Source organism: Pimephales promelas, chromosome 3 (assembly GCF_988280905.1).
Source record: "Pimephales promelas chromosome 3, fPimPro1.hap1.1, whole genome shotgun sequence".
NCBI lineage: Eukaryota > Metazoa > Chordata > Actinopteri > Cypriniformes > Leuciscidae > Pimephales > Pimephales promelas.
In genome coordinates, this window is record NC_142771.1 from 32,825,863 (window position 1) to 32,848,720 (window position 22,858).

General features: G+C 38.4%; 1 protein-coding gene across 2 annotated transcripts in view; it reads left to right on the plus strand.

Moving 5' to 3' along the window:
- The window catches only part of baiap3 (BAI1 associated protein 3), a 66,892-nt gene extending 62,333 nt beyond the window's left edge, over positions 1–4,559 (plus strand). For both annotated transcript variants that reach the window (XM_039687858.2, XM_089128754.1), the window contains one exon: positions 108–4,559. In XM_039687858.2, coding sequence (XP_039543792.2) covers positions 108–211 — 104 coding nt within the window. In that variant the 3' untranslated portion in view covers positions 212–4,559. The remainder of the gene's footprint in view (positions 1–107) is intronic.
- Positions 4,560–22,858: the final 18,299 nt, after the last annotated feature.

A 22,858-nucleotide genomic window follows, 5' to 3' on the forward strand; every position in this document is an offset into this window, starting at 1 on the left:
ACTGCAATGTTTAATTTTAAATGAATATTACTGGCAGTCTGGCTCGAGCCCCGGAGCACCCACGGTATCGCGCCCGACTGATGGATTCATTTCTTCTTTTGATACAGAGAAGCCCATCATGAAGATGCTGGAGGCGAGAACGGGAGACAAAGAGGCTCAAGAGTTTGTGCGAAAGCTCAAAGAGATTGAGAAGTCAATGGAGGAAGAGTAATGTGTCCCCTGTAGTGCACGTATTTCTGATGGTGGTCTTTTTTACCTGTTGTACTATGTTTACTCTTCAAATGCAAACTCTTTTAAATGTATTTTTCACTGTTGTCCAGAAGAAGAAAAACAGGTGAGGTAAATGATGATCATGTTTAAAGATCAGTATTTTATCACTGTTCAGCACTCAATGTGTGCTGTGTTTTGATGTTGAAGCCCTCTGATGGAGCTTGCTGTTCATAGAATTGTATGAATTTAGTAGTAGAAAGGTCTATTTTGAAAGAAACATTTCTCAGTAGTATTGGATTCAAACGCTTTTCTGAGCTATAGATTGTGACTTGAACTCTGAAAATCTTGAACTTTGAAATAATTAGATGTTTGCTTGAGGATTTTCAAAAATGCTACAAAAGAAACTGAATTTATTTACATGTAGCAGTTTTGCAAGGCCACGTCCACACTGCAGACAAATAATCCTTTTCTAAAGCAGTATTTTTTGTTTCAGGCCAAAATATCTCAAAATCCTTTTTTTTTTATAACCAACCTTGTCTTAAACATTGCTTTCGGAGAATATTTCTCAAATTAATTTCTCTAAAGGAAAAGTTGACATTTACAGGGTGGAAAAATGGTGCACACACAAGGTAACTTTGACACTTCTTACCACTATTTTTTACGCTTTTTACAAGTAAAGCTAAATTATGTCCGATTTATGCTTACTAAAATTCAAATGTTTGGAGCGGGTACAATTGTTTTTAATGTTTTTTAAAGACGTCTCTTATGCCAACATGACATCATGACTTTTGCGTAAACATATACGCCCCTTTCGAGTCAGGTGGCGTGTCATCTCCACGCATTTTGTGCTATCCGCGTGTATGCGTATATGTCTACGCCATTAACGTCCACGTCATTCCGCGTGTCTGAACACGCAGTCAAATCTCTAGTCATAAATGCCATTAACCCCAGTGACGGTTAAGTTTAGGGATGGGGTTGAGGTAAGTCATAACTTTTTTTTACCTAGGATGGTAAGGGAAAAGTCATAAATGCCATTAACCCCAGTGACGGTTAGGTTTAGGGACGGGGTTGAGGTAATTTATATAACGTTAAGTCAACGGCGTTCATAAACACGCTGAAAGGCGATTATGCGTCTTGATAGCGCGCCAAAAATGGAAATACGAATTGGCGTGTCATACACACGCTACTTCATGAGATCAGTCTGCTTATGCTCACCAATATTTTTTTTTTATTTGAATACAACATAAACTAAAAACAGTAATATTGTGAATTTCCCAAAACGGTGTTAAGCATGAGTAAACAGTTAATTCATCATTTATAAAGCATTAATAGACATTAATAAGCAGTTTATAAATACAGCTATAAATGCTTTCTTCTTGATTTAAAAGCACATCTATAATGCGTTTAATAATTGTATTTTAATTCTTTGTTAATGATCAATTAATCATTTCGAAATATTTACATTATTTAAGAGTTGTCAGTCATTCATAAGAACACTTAAAAAGTGTAATGCCTGGTTCAAATTACACGATTTTAGCCCGATTTTGGCACGATCCGTTTGACGAAGGGTGTCGTGGGGATTCGTAAATGACGCAGATAGATTCGATCGTATCATCTCGTATAGTGTGTCGTAGTGGGCGACAACCTACGTCACTTCTGCGATGCTTCACGACATCAAGACAAAAAGACTAGCATGTTTAATTTTTTTAACGGTCGTCCACGACGGTTCAGTCACATGTATGAGGTTAACCAATAGGAGCACAGAAGCTTTTCTGTACACAACTTTCAAAAATGGCGAAACGAAAGAGAGACGATGGTGCTAACGTTAAAACTAAAAGTAAAAATAACAATATTTTACCTCAAGTTCTCTTTGGAGGATTGACAGCCCATACTGTCCTCTTCGGGCAATCCAGGAACGTGTCCATTGTTGGGTTTTCTCTGTTTGTTTGTTTTTTACTTTTTACAGCCAATACAACACTCACCGCTTCGTTTGTTTTACGTTCGTTTCCGTAAGTCACTCGCTGCTAGTTTCGCCTTCTCGATGACATCGTCATGCGATGACTGGTCAGGAAGTAACGTGTAGTCTGACATGTGTCTTGTCCACGACACAACAAGATTTTAGGAGTCAAAATCGCGTAATCGTAACAGACAAACAAAATCGTAAATGTTGTAAATGTAGCAAATACAGGTAGTTATAAAGAATTTAGCAGTGGTCAGTTAGCTATGTTTGTGAGCTCATCAAAAGTGAGGACTGTTCATGCCTTGTAAAGCATTTATAAAGGAGATTTAAAGACTCGTTAATCTTCTAAACAGTAAAATGTAACAAACACAACACAGTGATACAGAACATAGAAGTATTTAACAGCGTTTAAATCTCCTTTACAAATGCTTTACAAGACATGAATAGTCCTCACAAACATAACTAAATGCTTTATAACTACCCGAATTAACCCAGAGTTACAGCATAAATATATGTTAATAAACCATTTATTAACACACTAAGTAACCATCACTATATGTCTGAATAATAAGATGTATGAATTTACATTTAAATAGTTTATTAATCATTTACTTACACGCTCTAAGTAATCTTATGAACCACTGACACTGACAACACTGAAAATACAATTATTAAACAAATTATAGATGTGCTTTTAAATCAAGAAGAAAGCATTTATAGCTGTATTTATAAACTGCTTATTAATGTCTGTTAATGCTTTAAAAAATGATAAATTTACTGTTTACTCAAGCTAGTTAATTTTTACTCAATCATTAACTGATTATTAGCATGTAGTTGTTATAAAGTGTTAACGTAATGACTGCTTTCTATTTCAATATATTTTAAAATGGTATTGTGATGGTGAAGCTGAATTTTCTTCAGCGTCACGATCCTTCAGAAATTATTCTAATATGATGATTTGCTGATAAAAAAAAAAAAACACATTTCTGATTATCAATGCTGAAAACATTGCTGAAAATGTGCCTCCATATTTTTTTGTAGAAACCATGATTTTTTTTTTCCCCAAATAATTGAATGAATAGAAATATAACAAGTACAGCAGAGATTTTAAATGGAAATCTTTTGTGACATTATACATTTAATAATCAATATATTGCACCCTTCTGGGGGGGAAAAAATCATACTGACTCCAAACTTTTAATCACCATTTATGTAATTAATAATGTCCAAAATCTGTTAAACAGTCAATTAGCCCCTAAAGTGATTCTAAAACGCACACGATGGTTTTATACAGCCCCTCATGTTCATCCTTATACTGAGGATGTCAATGTCTTTTTTCATTTGCCCTTTAATATTTCCCCAAGCAATTTGAGATGGAAAAGGTTGGCATCTCTGTTTTTTTTACAGCCAAACTGTTGCTATGGTTATCATCATGCCAAAAGTGACTCCTGTATTCCGTACACATGGAAGACATTCAGTGCCACATTTAAATGCAGTTGTCACTCCCAAAACTTTGCAGTGTGCATGTGGCCTGTACGTGTAGCAAGAAAGGCAACAGAATTTTGACGACTTTTTCCCATGTACTCATACAGCAGAGCCGATACGATGATGTTTACCTTATTAAGTGTTCTCTGTTTGCTCTTATCAAGGAAAATACTTTCAAGAAAAGTCCTTTATCTTTAAACGGTGAATGTTCAGTATTTGTCCTTGAATCACACTGGATTGTGTTGAGATTTTATCGTAACATTTCTGTAAGATGTCGTCTTTCCTAAAGAATGTATTCGTTTATGCCAAGTGGTTCTTCAATTTACGGGTTTAGTGTTCAGATGGTTCTCTTGTATTTTCTCTGCCAAATTACTTGTTTTGCCAGTAAACGATTAGGTCAAAAGAAAAAAAAAAAACGAGGACTTTTTCACATCGCAAAGGCTTTTCGCCCACCACGTTTTGAATGTCTTGCTATTTTTGTGACAGAAGCGAGAGTTTATTGGCTTTATGAACTCTTCTTTCACATTTCTCCCCCCATCTGTACATTATGAATAGCTCTCAGCAGGAAACTTCCCGTTCAGCTATTATAACTTTTCCTCAGCAGCATCTCTCCACTTCTGACCTTCACACATCTCATGCGCTATTCACCTCCTGGTGAGTGAAATCCACCAGCAATGAGCCACTCGCAAACAAATGAAGGCCAAAGCCTGCTGAAACATAACCGCGGCACCCGGCAACACTGATATTACTGCTCCACTTGAAACGTGTGATGCTCGAGAATGTGATACTGTCAGCAACTCTCTGTCTCCTTTGTGACTCCAGTAATGGTGTATATGGTGTGTGTGTGCATGCACGTGTGTGGCTGCGTGCACTCTGAGTTCAATAAAGAGATAACGATTAGAAAGAGACGTGTTTATGATTAAAACGAGTTGAATCGGAGAGACCCGGTTTGCGCAGATGGTGTTGTGACATCTCATCTCAACAGCAGAGCCGACTTCAGCCTCATTATCACTGCATGCTTTCAATGACACTGCAACTGATCCTCACGAGTTATTCCAGGTACTCAACAAATAACAATAGGATCTCTTCTGCTATATAATACAATGATTACTCATTACATTAAAATGCATAACAGTAGCAGAGTTGTATACCCGTCTTGCACAAGTCATAAACTAAATATCTTGGTGGATTTAGTTGTGAAGCATAGTTTGCTTTAAGTCTATCTGTCTGTCTGTGTCTATTTCAAATTTAAAAACGGCTTTATTGGCATGACTGTAAATCATACAAGATTGCCAATTGGAATACATATAATAATAATAAAAATCAAAACAATAGATGGCAATATTATAACATAACTAAAATTACCTAAATACCAATTAATTAAAATAAAAATTACCTAAAAATAACATAAAATTTAAATAAACTGTAACAAATTCGAACATGTGTGATATCTATCTATCGAAAGCTGAGAGAGAAAGACTCTATCTATCTATCTATCTATCTATCTGTCTGTCTGTCTGTCTGTCTGTCTGTCTGACTGTCTGTCTGTCTGTCTGTCTATCTATCTATCTATCTATCTATCTGTATGTCTGTCTGTCTGTCTGTCTGTCTGACTGTCTGTCTGTCTGTCTGTCTGTCTATCTATCTATCTATCTATCTATCTATCTATCTATCTATATATATATATATATCTATCTATCTGTCTGTCTGTCTGTCTGTCTGTCTGTCTGTCTGTCTGTCTGTCTGTCTGTCTGTCTGTCTGTATGTCTGTCTGTCTGTCTGTCATGGTACCTAAGTGAAAATATTACAGTAAATCACTGAGGGAGGGAGTCACCACCAGGTGTCCCCACAGATTTCAGTATCACTAGTTTTAGTTCTTTGACCAGACACAAGATGGCGTATTAAGAGGTGAGGTGGGTCATTTTACAGTAGACGTAAGTCATTAAAAAAAAAAAAAAAAAAAAAAACCTTGAGTTGTTAATTATAAACTGAAGGGCTCTTTAAGGGAGAGATAACAGTATCATAAAATGGCATAACGCCCACTGGAAAAGGTGGGAAGCTAATCTGTGTTGCTTTACAGCATCAATTATGAGCACAGAGATGACACCTAATTATTAACTCCAGTTATTATACATAGTTATTATACATCTGAGTTAGCAGTCCTAGTTCAAAACTAGCATGGCAACATTGCTTCATATTGTTTACAATGTAGACTATCATTAGACTGCTAAAATAAGATGCCGTGGTGTTTTATTGTAATACTGCATTGACTTAAAGGTCTATTGTAAAAGCTTTGCATGTGCATTCTGGTCATAGAACATCTTTAGCGAGACAATGCTTATGCATTTCGTCTGTTTGAGGCGAGTGAATCTCACAACAAACATGTCTCGGTCATGTTTCACCCTAAAAAGGTATACAAGTATGAAATATTTTATTATTGTTTATTATAGTAATATTGATGTTATATGTCTTATTTTACACAGTATAACTGTACTGCGATTATATATATATATATATATGAAGAGTTCAGATGCAAAAGCCTCTAAATGCCATTTGAAATTTTCTTCTAAAATGACCATTTTTATCAAGCTTGTATATTTAAGTTCAGTAATTTCACTTAAATGAAAATTAATAGGTAATCTTCATTGCCATTTAAGTGAAATTACTTAAGTGAATTAACTTAAATATACAAGCTTGATGAAAATAATCATTTTAGAAGAAATTTTCAATTGGCACTTAGAGGCTTTTGCATCTGAACTCTTCATATATATATATATATATATATATATATATCGACAGCTTAAATTGTATAGTATGCATATATCATGGTAGAATTATCCACACTAGCATTGCTCTACTGAGTTGTGCTCTGAGATCAGCGTGTGCTGGAAACTGACCTGAAAGGTCCACTTTTGTAGTCTCCTTCTCCACATGTTTGTGTCCTGGCAGCGTGTCATAAAGCCAGCCATGGGCTGTTAAGCTCTAAGTGGGTCCTGCTGGTGGTCAGGCTCTGGACTGTCGCACCTGTGTGTGGGCCTGACTGGACCTAGCATGACATTTACAGACCGTCACTGTTCTAAATGAGCCCTTTCACTGCAAGTCAAATCAAATCGCCTTAGTTACATACACTAGTGCTTTATACAATACAGATTGTTTCAAAGCAGCATTACTGTGATAATATGAAAATGATTCAATGATTGGCTGTACAGCAGCTCTGGAAATAAAAGTCATTGTTCAGCTGAAGTCAGTTCAGTGTTGCTTCAGTTCTATTTTTTTGGATAATCAATTAATAAATGAGTTATTTAATCTATAAAGCAGTTCTGCAGAAAACAGGCTTACATTGTCAGATGTCTCATAAGGCAGCATCCATAATGGGAACCTAGGCGAGTGATTTTGAACACTCTACATTGGGAACAGCTCTGCGTGGAAGACTTGGCTCACAAATAGCATCAAAACCCTGACTGAACAACACTATAGTGTGACAATAAAATCAAGTGCACTTCTTTTCCACAAGGGAACTGTTGGTGGTGTATTCTGGGATTGCCTACTCCACAGAGAATATATGCAGTGCTTCATTTAAAGGCACACTATGCAAGAATTGTACCTTAATATAACAGCTGCAAAGTCATTTTGGTGGTAAACAAACTCACAGGGCGAATCAACCTGGTAGTAAAGCTTGGGGTGGACGCCGCTGTAAAAACCAGCAGTGCAAGTTTGAGAGGAGCACCCCCGACAAATCTCGCAAGAATCACGACATGACATCACGACAAGAGACTATGAAAAGGAAAAGAAAATCTGACCATGTGAGGAACCAAGAGTCCCACTCGGTCAGGCTTCACTTGAACAGACATCCCGAAAAATTCGGGACAGTCCCGAAATCCTGAATCTGGTCCTTATTAATTTAAATTATACTAAAGCAAAATCTTGAGTAGTTATTGTCTGATAAAATATTAAAAACTGTCCGTGGAGGTTGAGTCGGCCCCCGCCAGCGGCTCATTGGCTGCAGCATCTTTTCTGTTTCTTTTTTTAAAGTTCTACAAAGATATAGGCGCAAATTTAAATAAGAAAATTTTAATTAATTCGTTTCGTTGACATGGCTGGTGTTTTGGAACCACAACAGTTGCAGACTAAAGACTAATGACAGACTGTTGATCTTTGAAAAAAAAATGTTTGGTTCAGGTTTGAAATTCATTATCTTTTATTATAGGCTATGTAGTCTAATATCATAGTAGGCCTACCAATAAACACCCCCTAGATCTCTTATTTAAAGGCACACTATGCAAGATTTGTACCTTAAAAGGTTAGTTCACCCAAAAATGAAAATTCTGTCAGTATTTACTCACCCTCATGTTGTTCCAACCCCGTAAGACCTTCGTTCATCTTCGGAACACAAATTAAGATATTTAAAATATTAAGATCGCTCCTGCATACTAGTCCATAGGCTTCTTGAGGGAATGACTCTTGCTGGCATCGAAAAGTCATTAAAGACATCGTTAAAATAATCCAAGTGACTACAGTGGCTCAATTTTAACTTTATCAAACGACGAGAACACTTTTTGTGCGCAAAAACAAACAAAAATAACGACTTTATTTCAACTATTCACTTCCTTTTCCATGGGCCTGTAGTCAGTTAACGTAGTGTGATTGCGTAAAGCTACGTCACACGTAGGCTCACTATTGGCCAACGCTGGTCATGTGTGTGATGTGTGTGACGTACAATAACAGAAGCTTACGCTATTAAACTAGTAACCTGACTCGCGCGGAGGGAGAAATAAACGAATAGTTGAAATAAAGTTGTTATTTTTGTTGTTTTTTTGCTCATAAAAGTGTTCTCGTCGTTTGATAAAGTTAAGATTGAGCCCCTGTAGTCACTTGGACTATTTTAACGATGTCTTTAACGACTTTTCGAGGACAGCAAGTCATTCCCTCAAGAAGCCTATGGACTAGTATGCAGGAGCGATCTTAATATCTTAAACATCTTAATTTGTGTTCCGAAGATGAACGAAGGTCTTACGGGGTTGGAACAACATGAGGGTGAGTAAATACTGACAGAATTTTCATTTTTGAGTGAACTAACTCTTTAATATAACAATTTCAAAGGGGTATCACGTGAGTGCAGAGACTCTCTGCATGAGTGGTATTTACGACAACGTTAAATACAAGTACTCCTCAGGGACTCTAGGGGTCGCTGTTTGACAAAAACATAATTCCTGCATAGTGTGCCTTTAAATGCTGCCTCTGTGGGCAGTCAACTAAGATTTGAAAAAGAGCACATGATTTCTGTTCTTGTTTGCTCGTTGACTCACTCATTCCCTTAAAGCGCTTGTTTCACTCGCACGTTCATTCAGATGTTCTGGGAGGATATAGACGAGATCCCCTGATATCACGTACAGGAACTGCTATATCCTCATGACCATTACATCACATTATTAACACATAACAGGCCTATTCGTGTCTGGTGATGGGGGGAGGGCTAATAGCATTTCCATTCCACTTGTCACACATGTTATTCATGATGGACATCTCCTTACACATGGTCCTCATCCAGCCCAAACTTCCTGTATGTAGTGTTTTTAAAGGAGACAGACGCAACAGGCCTTTGGTAACCCCCCTCAGCACTCGCTCAGGGGCGGGGAAGAGACTGTCCTGGATGCGGATCGCTCTGTGGGGGAGCTTCTTAGTGCATGTGTGAGGGCCACATGATGGTTGGGACGCCTTCTACAGAGTACAAGCTTGCTGGGGAACCGTCCCGTACCGCAGAGGCAAGCTAATGAAGAACAGAGGGTAGATGAGGAGAGAAGTGCAGACCCAGTGTCATTCCTATATAAATATTACATAGAATGACTGATGAGAAGCAGAGAACGAGAGCGTGTTTGATAAGATGGAATGTGCTGATAGGAACGCCCACGCCCTGCTGAACATTATGCACGCAAACACAAGCAGGCCTACATTCTCTAAACTCCCACATTTTGGGAATCAGCACTTTTTTGTTTCGTTTCGACTCATTTGGAAAGTTTAATTTCATTGCTTAAAGTTAATGCTGCAGATGCTAATGATTAGCACAGAACATAACTTCATCCCTCAGTTTGCAAACATTAATGAAAATGCATTTACTCGTTTTGAATGCCAACGGAATAAATGTTGTGAAACTGTTACGCAAAAAAAAAATTAAAACCGTTTTGAAATAATAACACTTACAGATTAGTTTTGGAATGCGTTAGCATAAAAATGTGATAGCATCCTCAAAGCACTGTGTGCATCAAGCAAACTCCATTAAAATTGCATTATGTAGTGCGTAGTGCATAACCGAAGTTGTGTGCCCTTGAAGGGCCCTTCAGGAAGGGGACGCCATTGATGTGTTGATCAACAGAATCCATTGGCAAGGGGTCCTACTACAAGTCCATTAGAAAGGGGTACATGCGATAGTCATTTCAAGTAAATGTATAAAAAAAACTTAATTAGAAAATGAATGTGTATTTGCAACAATTCACCTATGGCTAAGCCACACCCCCTCCACTCACTCGGACAAACAGTCAACATTCGGGGACAGGCGCTATGGCAGCTGTCACAGTAGGAGACATTTCACAGGAAGCAATTGGTGATTTTTGGAGACAGAAAGATTATATATCATCTCGATGAGTCATCTAAAGGGTATTAACTATGCCTAAGAGGGTTATATTAATCATTTTATTGTTGAGAAGGTTAATGAAAAGCTTCAGTTCCAGGCAAAAATGTACAGTGTAAACGTGATAAACCGTGTATCGTTGCCATCACCGTTTGGTGCTACAGTATTTACATGAATCATTCAGCACAACATTGATAACGGTTATTTACAGATACGTTAATGAAGCTAAGTGACATGATGTACAACGCAGCTAGAAGCTAACGTTAATGTTTTCTAATGTTAGGCAAACGTTAGCCTAACGTTACGCTAGAGATTTTAAAGATAACATTCAAATACATTGTTGACTTAACTTAGATCAGATGTAGACATCCTAGTTTAATTTATCCACGTTTAGTTGGTGTTGTGGTCTACCTCAACTTAATCGCATAACTTAATCCAGAGCAGTCACTTATCTCAGTTGAGATGTGGCTTGGAAAAGGGTAAAAAAAAAAAATACACACTGTCGCCCAGCCTCTCGGAAACCTAGTGTCGGGGTTACATATACCCCATGCACACTGTTTGACCATTTTAAACTTAAAATGACAAGAAAAAACGAATCAAAACTGAATAACTGTAATGCATTTCAATGGACGTGGAAGCAGAGAATGTGTGAGTTAGCTGCGCGCTATGATTGGCTCATCGCGTTTGAGGGCGTGGCTTAGCCATAGGTCAATAATATTAACAGCAATCATAATAAATTGTGTTGTTATGGATAAATTCCTGGTGAAGACAATGAGGAAATTACGTTCGCTGCCTCCGAAATGTAATACTTCCCTACTATACAGTATGCAAACAACAGGGCTGTGTGCATTCCTTGTGTACCAGATGTGGGCCGGATCTGGGCAGACACTATGTTACTGTCTGGGTTCATACTACCTGGGTTCATACTATCCTTTGGTAAAATTTCAACTTGTATTTATTTTTTTTTTAAATACATATAGTTAATTTTCATATACCGCATCATTACATATCAAACCTCCATCAAATCATATTTTCCCACCTCAGGCATTAAAGACATTTTATTATTTTCAGTTTTTTTTTTGTTGTTGTTTCTTTTTCATATTTAAACACCTTTCATTCTAAACAAATGGACAAAAAGTAATTTTTATTGAATTAAAAATAGATTTTATACAAAACTTGGTATAAAACAAACATCTAGCTTACCGCTCTATGCCTCAAACAACTACACTTGTAACATTTATGATTATTTTCACATTTTCATGGAATTGAAGTTAAGGTCTCTCTCTCCCTTTTTAAATGTTAAATTTACTGTTGTTTATTTTTACTGTAATGTTTAACTCAAAATCCCATTTTATTGCGTTAGCCCATAACATGTCAGGTGTTAATCAGCAATAAATTCCATAATTTTTAATCATCTATTTTTTCCCAAAAATATTAATGTGACAGTGTTGAGAACAGTGTGACTGGATTGAAGACTGCAACAGGTTTGAAGGGAGACATTGCCTTTATATGCATTTTATATGTAAAATTTTGTCTTTCTTTCGTGTTTTTAACGGTCGCAAAGTAAATTCAAATTCAGATTTAGTATGTACTCAGACAATATGCAATTTCAAATGCAGCAGTTCATTATTAAGCCAAATGGCTTCATTATGACACACAAGTGACCTTCTCCCTCCAAAGTCCCCACTTCAAGGGCTCTGTTCTTCAGAGTGAGCAGAGCAGAGGGATGCTCACTTCCAAATGGAAATTTGATGTGTTTTCCAATCTTTTTTACAATGTGAGAGAGGAGACAACTATAAAATAAATATAGATTAATTTCACAGAAATGTGTAAACCATGCTATCAAAACACTGGCTAAAATAGAAATACATTGTTTCCCTGCCATACCAGCCTGTTCTCACGTAAATGCGTCTCTTTAACATGCATCGTATATTGTCGTGTAATTTATATGCGAAAATGAGTTTTTACATGCATATGATACGCAGTTCATTTGCGTGTAATACACACGCACCCCACACCACTAATTATACCCAAACGTATAATACACATGCTTCCCACACCTAAACCTACCCTAACCAACCAATGCGCATCAAACACTCTAAAAATGCTGGGTTGTTTTAACCCAACTTTGGGTCAAATATGGACAAACCCAAACGTTGTGTTAAAAATGTAATTAAAAAATTTAACCCAATGGCTGGGTTTGTCCATATCTGACCCAAAGTTGGGTTAAAAACAACCCAGCAATTTTTTAGAGTGTATGCACGTAAAAACTTACTTTAGCGTATAAATTACACGACAATACACATGCTTGCTATAAAGACGCATTTAGTGTGATCGGGTTGGCCATACACAACTCCTTTCCTGTGGCCTCATGGGATAGTAAAGTGTCCAGTGTAGACGCTGACTTCAAAAGCACACTGGAAGTACTGTAGTAGGTCATCTGTGAATTCTGACATACTGCTTTTCACCCATACTCAGCTAAATTCACTCATATTTAGCTAAATTCAAAACAGCATACTAGCATACCACTCCTGACATATCTGCCAAATATTGAAAATATACGTACTTCCAGCATATGGCAGAAATATGAGGAGTAGGATCATGCTAGTACTGTATGGTATTTCGAAATCATCCATTGCTTTGTTAAACTACACAGCAACCCTGGCTCAACCAATAGTGTGAGTTTGAGAAGCCTGTTTAAAAACAGCTTTGTTTTTGTAATTACGTTTTGTGATGCTAGTTGTAGCACATGATCACTTCACTTACATAAATAAAAGATTGACAGGTGTTTAGTGTATTTGTTTTTCTGGATTGTTTTTTTAGTGAAGGGGCCTAAGAAGGAGAGTGAGGAATGCTGGCAAAGGTATGTGTTCAGGGGTGGGTCTAAGTTTGGATCTGGCTCTGTCAGGTATGTTTAACAGCGCTCTGATCTCACATCGCTTATCTATTCTCACACAGCCCTAATCCTCCCACAGAAATGTAGCAGTAAAGAGTTTCATCAATAGCAGGCCAACTCCCTGCGGCCCCACCACATAGTTACACCTGCACGCTCCTCTGCTTCCTTCACCTCAGGATTAGTAATGATATCAGAGGGGATGTGTTTCCATTCGAGATTTATGCATGCAGGGCCGTCATTAACAGCAGGGTTCGCTTTACGTCTCTCATGTTAAAACATGTTGACTAGAAGCCGAACTCCTCTCACGGGGAACTTCCAGATTTTCCAGCAAGTCAAAGCAAATGCCTTCAAAGGCACAGAAATCTGATCCGCTCTTAAAACAAAAAAGTTTTGTATCGCTCACCGAATTTAAAGACGGCATCGAAGAAATCGGACTACCCCATTAAAATCACGCTAACAATAGAAAAGTCTTGCTTTGTACGAGAGCACGTAATTAGAATCCCACAGATAAAAGTTGGAAAGAGGCACCTGTTGAAAGGACCTTTGGCAGAAGGCCACAGGTGGGCTGCAGATTGGAAGTGGCGTCAGGGTAATTAAGCAGTTCAGAAAGGAAGGTTGGGAGAGCTGGGGTGAGGATAGACCGACACAGAGACTCCTTTGTGGCTGCCAGAGCTCCTGTCAAAGGGAGCAGAATGATATTGGACAACTCGCCCTTGAGGAATGCAGCTGGACTGGCTGTGGAGGCTTCGCTCAACCCCGTTCCACCGTCCCTGTCCCTCTCGCCTCGGAGGACTTCTGAAAGCGCAGAGTCATCTCTGGTGAAGTGAAAGAAAATACAGTGAGTGTGCAACAAGAAAAACGAAGGTATAGGTTGCTATTCTAACTATGGCCCTATTAGGAGACCAAATCGTTAAGCACCAACATGGCGAAAAGTCGTCATCTATGTCTGTTTTTCCAGTTGACCAGGTTGTCAAAACAATACATTTTCCACACCACTTGTCCAATGTAGGATCGCAAGGATGCTACAGCATCTTAGGTCATAGAGAGGTAAACATCCTGGATAGATGGCAAATATGTCCTGCATGTCTTTGGATTTTGTTGGAAACCCGCGCAAAACTTAGCTGGGACTCGAACCAGGGACCTTCTTGTTTTGAGTGTGATTTTCTGTAATCGTACAAATGTTAATTTGCTATTTTGAGAATTTAGGATTTAAAGGAGTAGTTCACTTTTTAAAACACTTTTGCTGATAATTTACTCACCCCCATGTCATCCAAGATGTCCACGTATTTCTTTCTTCAGTCGAAAAGAAATTATGGTTTTTGATAAAAACATTCCAGGATTTTCTCCATATAATGGACTTCATTGGAAACCAAACGGTTCAAGGTCCAAATGAGAGTTTCAGTGCAGCTTCAAAGGGCTTTAAACGACACCAGATGATGAATAAGGGCCCCAACGAAATACTGCTGTGACTTACTAAATTATTACTGATAAATCATTGTCTATCAATTGAGAAAACTGTACAGAAATTTCCCTGATAATATTTTTTTAGTAATCAAGTCAAACCTAGCGATGTCAGATTTACAACTGAATATCCCGGATCGTTTGTTCGAGATTCAGTTTGATTCATTTGTTCAGTTTACTCACACACTGAATCATTTGCAGTGGTTTCTCACGGCGAAAAAATAACGGGATACTTTAGCCGATACTTAACGAGAAAAAAATAGCACAAAATGAGGTGAATACAATCCGTTATAGCAAACAAAACTGGCATATGTCTTTCATTATTTGCCGTTGACAAATCAGGCCTTTATTGGACCGCAGCTTGTAAACGATTCTTTACTGCAGGCAGACACAATTTAAATCCAATTTAAATCCAAATCAAAAATAAAGGGTCTCTACCCATGTAGCCTACAAATTAAACACTAGAAATGCCTCTGACTGAAACAATATGTTGGGACCTTTTATGGAAAGGGAAGACTCCAGTACTAATATACAGTATGTAACAAAGACCCATTAAACACTGTGCATCTAGTCAAACAGTATTCAACAGAACTCATGATGAAAATTACAAAGAGCAGCTGACACAGAGTATCAGGGTTGGGAAGTGGGAACAAGTCAATCCTGAATACAAGCATTACATTGTATGCATCGAGCTTGGCATTTCAATATGTGGCCCCCCTAGGAGTTTACACATACTGTATGAAGACTGTTGGTGCTTGGAGACTTGCTTTTTTGAGTATTTCTGGAACTGTTCTGTCCAGAGATATGCTGGCAGGGAATCGCATGAATCTCCTAATCTGATTTCTTTCCCTCGTCCTTGTGTTTCTGCTGTTGATATTGTTTTCTGAAACAGAATGGCGTAAAGCCAGTGTCGTAGAGAGGAGCCAAACAGTCCACACGTTTCATAGTCTCGGGGGCCTTTAGCTTGTGCAATTAATTAGCTAAGGTTGGCTATCTTCCTTTGGTAGAATCGAATTACATCAGATTGGCGGACTCATTTGTTTTCCCTGCCCTCAGCCAAATTTGGGCTCCACTCAATGAAATTCAGAAAGGCCTTCACAACAAAAGTAGGGGATGGTCTGGGAGTGACGTCAACCCACTTTGGGAGCATTTTCTGAATCCCGAGATGTTCATTTTGGGAGCACTCTAATGCGGTGGATGTTTGTTCTTCTGGGTGGAGCGAAGGGGGAACTGCAGAGTACCCATTATTGTGGTGAGGCTGGGCCACATCAACCCTCTGTTTATGCCTACAGCTCTGTATTCTGAGACGTTCTGCCTCCTTTTTCTGCAGTCTCCTCACACGCACATCACTGTTCCAGCAAGAAAACCTCACACACCCTGTTCCTGTCACCCAAAAATAAAAAATAAAATCAGTCATCATTTACTTACCCCCATGTTGGTCTAAACCTCTATGAATTCAGCTCAATAACTTTCATAAACTTTAATAATAAAGTTTTTTTTTTAGTTTTCAGAAAGATTTTCAGAAATGATGCAAAGTTGTGACAAAGCTGTCGGGTCGTCACCGCTGAGGGAGCAGCACTGCCACGCACACACAAATACACTCTCATACATACTCCATTCACTCTTTTTTCCCCATCCTGACCTGTTGTTTTGGTCATCGGCACCGCGGGTGCACACGGCGGTCCGATGGTTCACGGTCATTTCTCCATGCCACATCTCCCTTAAGTCCAGTTGCATACATGATCATTTCACACACACACACACACTGTTCGTGTCTTGTGTTTTGTTTGCGTGTCGTTGTTTGTTTGTTAAATGGGAGTAGTTGGACTTTCGGTGGGTAAACGCTGCGTCGGCCAAACAATGTTGTGCGTTCAAACAATGTAGAGCCTTGGCTACGGCAGTTTATTGGAACGAATGCGTCAATAGAGCCGCCATCATGGCAAAGGGGAGCCCCTCCTCTTTAATGCGTAAGCGTCAATGTAGGCAAATGTCTAACGGAAATAAAATCCCCATAAATTGTCATGAATGCGATTTTCTAGTTTTTTTTTGTTTTGGTTTGTTCCAATGGTCAGACATGTCATTGAGTCCAGAGAAAATAATAAAACTAGGGCTGTCGTGTTATTAACGGCGTTAACGCAAACCTATTTTAACAGCATAAAATTTTTAATTGCGTGATTAACAGCCTTTTTGGCCTAGCAAACTTTGTAGTGTTTTTTCTCATGCTTTTGGACGTTTTGTTGCTTCGTCGACCAAAGCGCAAGCGGATCTAGCTAGACCGTAAACAAAACAACAGGCACGCCACACACACACGTTTGGGCTTGCGAGCCGGCCAAATAGTTGGTTAACGTTACGTTTTGAGTGGATGACGAGCGCGAGACACCGAAATTGATGACAATAAGATTCTGGATGGAAAGTTTACTTTTAAAAAGTTGCCAAATGGTTCCAAAGTGATCTGTGTTTTGTCGTTGTGAACTGATCTATCATCATAGCAGCACGTCCAGTCTGAAATACCACTTGATGATGGCCAAGCACACACACTCACAGATGATGTGAATTCTCCGCCCCCTCGTCAATATCAAGACCTTGTCAGTATTTCTTTCACCCTTTTATTGATGGACAGTGTTACATTGTGTGAGAGATTATTTGCTCCAAGTGAGAATATTAGTTTGTATTTGAACACAGTATGCCAATGTTGTTTTCAATAAAAACAATTGCACAAAGCAAGCCGATCCACTTTTCCGTGTTGATAAGAGCATTAAAATGAGAAAAAATAACGGGACAAAAAGAAATCAAGAGACATTTAGAATAGATAAAAATCGTGAGTTAACTATGACATTTATGTGATTAATCGCAATTAAATATTTTAATCGTTTGACAGCACTAAATAAAACTTTTTTTTTTTAAATTCTTCCTAGTTACGATTTCGTTTGTGTAAACATCCATACGCAGAATAAAAGTCCAGAAATCTATGAATTCGGAGTACAGGCGGAGACAGCAACGTTACCTTGCTACTTCCCATGACAAGACCCCTGCTCCAAGATGGCAGCAGTTTTGACGCATGCTTAGAACCCCAAGGCGACATCTATCTATGAATCATATAGACTTTTATGATTCTATTTGGATGCTTGAAAGTCCTCATTCACTACATGATAAAGATCAACCAGTACATTTCTTCAAAACTACAACATTTGTGCGTCACAGAGCGATTTACTTTGTATGTTGACTAATCCTTGAATGTTTCTTTTGACCATTTACACCCAAAGATGTTGATTAGCTATTTTCTGGCATAACATTCTGGCTTAAATTTCTCATTAAACTAAGTTACGAAATTCCTTAGACAACAATTAGTTAACGTAGCATAGCTTGAGTCATATAGTCACACATCATAAAGAATGGGATGTAACAGAGACTTCAGGACTTGAACTTGTCTATCCTAATTTAAACACCTCTCATTAGTTGCTCTTCTATAGGTTTTCGATCTAAAGTAAGGACAAGCGTAAGCAAAGAGAAGCACAGGCTTACTCAGCACAAGGTTTAATTGAATGTGAAGGACCACCGCACTTGTGTTTGCTTACGTCTGTTCCTCTCCTGTGATGCACTAATACCATCAGAGGCTTAATACAGCAGTGCCCCCCCCCCCCCTCCCCTCCTTCAAGATCCAGTGACACCACACTGCAGTAATCTATACTTCATTTCCTATCATGACTTTCAAAAGCCGGGCATTTGCCGGTCAAGTGGTCAGTCGTCGAGCCAAAGTGTCCACAGCTCCTCCCCTTTGATGTCTTTCATGATCAGTGAAGTAACAAAGAACATGGTAGCCATGACCACCGGCAGAGAAAGAAAAAGAATGACCCTGGTTGCCATGGATGTAGTCTTGGTTCATTTGGAGGTCACTGGAACTTCTCACTGTTCGGCTAATGCACAACTTGGCACATTCAATTTATATCAAGCTGTTGGAAAAGACACTTAGACCATTAGCATTTCAAAGCCTTTAAAGCTTCTTCAAAGCTTGATAGTAAGCATGATAGACCTTTATCATAGAATAATTCAGACAAATAAACCAAAAGAATTAGTTCCAGGGCTAAATGAATAAATGAGTTCAAATTTGCCATTGAGCTGATGGCTTTACACCATTACAGACTTGGTTTACTCATTACAGAGAGAGGTTCTCACTGAAGCTTATTGTCTTGCTCAAGAGCACAGTGGATGAACTTCTGTTCAATCCTTCACACTGATTATCAGACTTGGCCTTGTGCTACTGAAAGTACAACAACTGAATACCTATTGTTAAGTGAAGCCTGGGGGCAGTGGAACAAGTGAACACCAAGGACATGTGGTTCATCATAACATGACTCAGTTGGTGGCGATATTCTGCATAATGGCTTTGAACTTCTTATCCGACCTGTTGTGAACTAAAATACACAACACAATACGGTTCTAATGAACTTGTTCAGGTTCTGAGGAGCCCTCAGGGTTACATAGAGGCTTATATATTTATGAGGTCTGATGCCAAAGTTCCATAATGATAATTGCAAAAACAGAACTTTACACATTTTAAGAAATAAGCCAATATTTCAATACACTGACAGGTAAAAAAAAAATTAAAACCTACAATTTTCTCTTTTTGAATCTTTTTTGTGTATGCTTTGTACACATGGAAATGGAAATATGCACCTCTTTTTGTTAATCATGATATCAACTTCAGTGTTTGATATGTTGTTAAAAAGTAGCCAAAATAAATACTCTAAAAATAACTATATATATATATATATATATATATATATGTTTTAACCCAACTTTGGGTCAAATATGGACAAACCCAGCCATTGGTTTACATTTTTTAATTACATTTTTATCCCAACGTTTGGGTTTGTCCAATATCACACAATTAACAAAGTGCTATTTGTGTCCCGAAGAGCAAGAGTCCAAATGTGATATTGATTTTATACAACAGTTCTATAAATAAAAAGTTAATATTTCCATGTTATTAAAAAACTGTATAGTTCATCCTAAAAAAAGTTTCTAAAGCTGATTTTTGTAATGTCTATTTGATGCTTTTCTTATAATGACTTTAAATTTTATTTGGGGGTAATTTATCAGACAAATTTGATGTGCTATTAATTTGCGATTAAGTAGATTAATTATCGCCACATTGTGTAATTAATTAGATTGAAATTTTGAATTGTTTGACAACCCTCATTAATTCATTTGTTGAATATTTTATTTAATTTTAATTATGTAATATACGTAGTTCTTTTATTAAGATTATTTATTAAACTAATAAACTAATGAATGTATAGTTATCATGCAAAATAATAATAATAAAATAAACATTTATTTCCTGGAAAAGAGGTAGCTGTATGTGAGTGATATCACACCTTATCTATCCATTCCCCAAACCACTTTTGCTTTTTAGGGTTTCAGGCCAAGCAAACGCCCTGGATGGGTGGCCAGAGCTAACACACACATTCAAAGTGATTTCACATTCATTGAAAAGACACAGTACAATGAGTTGACCAGAGTATAGACCAGTCTAGGCAGAATGTCTCCTGTAAATCAAAGTGCTAAAGCTGTGTTTATTGGGATATTCTTCAAGGACACACAAAATAACAGGTCTGAATAATTTAAGGTGAAATTACTGTCCAACGACTTCATTAAAAGTGCCATAAAACGTCCCCTGGTGTGAGCCGCAGGCTAAAAAAGAAGCCATCTTTCTTCTTTCCCTCTGACCTCTATAGCTCCTGGTCAGCCAGTTGCTGAGGAACTGTGGGAATGCTTGTAGGGAGACTTCCCACTTGACATTAGAGTGTGAGAAACACAAATTCCTCAAGGGTTGCTGGTCATGACATGAGTGCTTGTGGGTACAGTGTTCTTGTAGGGCTGGTCAGGACGTCAGAAACTTTCTCAGGCCCTGTGTGTCAGAACCGCACAGAAAGAGTCCATGTTAGCCTCACCAGTCACCACTCAAAAACACAATGGCCCCCCAAACCACCCACTGCCATCGGCTGCAAACAGCCTGGCCTATACGCTCCACTACAGGAGGTGAGCAAGTGGAGTGTTTTGATGGGTGATGAGCAGCTGTTAAAATGTTAAAAAAAAGTCAAAATCCCATTTTGTTTTTTTCAAAATGCACAGAAACAATGTTTCAACAACATGTGACGCTGTCACAGCTGTCCCTCCTCCCCTGTGAACTTGACTGAGAACATTTTTCTCTTTAACTCTAATGTCTTTATTGTTCCTTCTTAGGTATGGCATGCAATGGATGAAATTATTTTGTAGTGGTGTTTGTTAAATCAAGCATTGCTCTTGGAATTGGACTTTCTAAAACCCCTAATCCTAAATATTAAACTTTGGCATGTAGTTAATCCCACATTAAAACTGACACCTCAAACAGTGCAGCTTCTTAAAGTAGTCATCTGATGTCATTGATATTTACCATACTTTGGTTAAAATTCCTCAATGTTGTGTAAAACAACACCCTTTTACCTCCTCAAAAACAGCTCCCCGTTTCGGTGCATGTCTCTTTAAATGATAATGAGCAACTGCCGACCCTTCCCCTCTCTTCCATGGGGCGTGTCGACACAAGAGACTTGAAGTCTTGCCTTGGTGGACAGTATACAAATGGCTGAGGGCGGAAATATGCTAACACGGGACAGTCCGTCAGTGGTTGTGGGCGGAGCATGAGCAATATGACATCATATCCTGAATATCACGGAGGCTTGAGGCTGGGATCCTTTGACTAACCTCTTAGGAGCCACCCAGAATGTGCTCAACCATCATGACAGTGAGTTTTAGAGGAAACAGCACTCATTGTCATTTTCTCTTCCCCAATCTACTTCTAAAGCTCCTCCCATCACTCAGAAAATGATGGGTAAGCACTCTTATTCAAGACCTCGTTTACACTGCAGGTCTTGAAGTCCAGTTCTGATTTGTTGACTATATCTGATTCTTTTTGACGACCAGCTTACATTTTCTTTTAAAAAAACACCCATATCCGATATCTGCGTTTATACACTTGGCGAAACAACCCAAGGTCGACGTACTGACCCGGAAAAGCATAAGGCAAAAAGGAAGTAAAAACAACACCATTTGCAATGGATGCAGATGAAATGATAATACAAGCTTTTGCTTTCAACACCATCTTAAAAACTATAAAGATAGTTTTAATTTTATCTCATAATTTGGCAGCCGGTATATTAGGCTGCTGTCACTTTAAGACCTGATGCACCATTATACTGTGATTAAATGTAATTATGACCATTATACTGTTTTATACAGATTTGTCTCTTTGGGTGCGAGGACAAAATCTGCGAGAAATAATAAAAAGTTGCTCAATACACACAATCCCTCACCGAAATTCAAGCCCTTCAACACCAACAATATTCGTCCAGAGAAAATGAAACGCGTGTGTAAAGGGACGTGGGTTTGTGTGTCAACTCGCTGTCGGAGAGATTAGAGAGTGAGAACTTGCAGCTGGTATTGTGTATCCTGCTTTCAGACATTTCAGTATCATCGTGTATGAGAAATCAATAGATTCACACTAGATTGAACTTAGTTTATTATTTCAGATGACTTTTTAAAAGACTACAATTGTAAAATGTATGGACCTATTATATAAAATTCAAGCCGCCAAAGTGGCTAGTAGGAGTGACTGCGCTTACACGCCACCACTGAAATCCACCCGCATTTAAAGGGTGTAAATGTCAAGCCCTGGGGCCTCATTTATAAAACTTTGCGTAGGATTTGCGTCAGAAGTGGCGTACGGATGAAACATAGGACGTGCGTACGCACACAAATATTCGGGTTTATAAAACCGTGCGCACGCACATCCTATGCATTTTTCCCTTAATAAATCACATTCAGTTCTAAATGTAGCGCAGCTTTTGCGGCTTCATGCCACGCCCATAGTTGCCCATAAATAGTCCGTGAAACGCCCAAAAGTTAATATTCATGAGTTGCGAAATCATGTTAAACACAGAGAGGAAATAAAAAAAAAAAATGCAACTTCACTCAATGTGAAGTAGAAGTTATAGTTGGCAAGGTGGAAAAGAGGAGAAAAATGTTGTTTGGAGGGCACAGTGTGGGCATTACTAATGCCAAAATGGCACTTGAGTGGCAAAAGGTTGCAGACGCCGTAAATACTGTGTCCTCACAACCTCGGACTGTGGCCGAAATAAAAAAGAAATGGTCGGACATCAAAGTCGAGGCAAAAAAAGCGTCT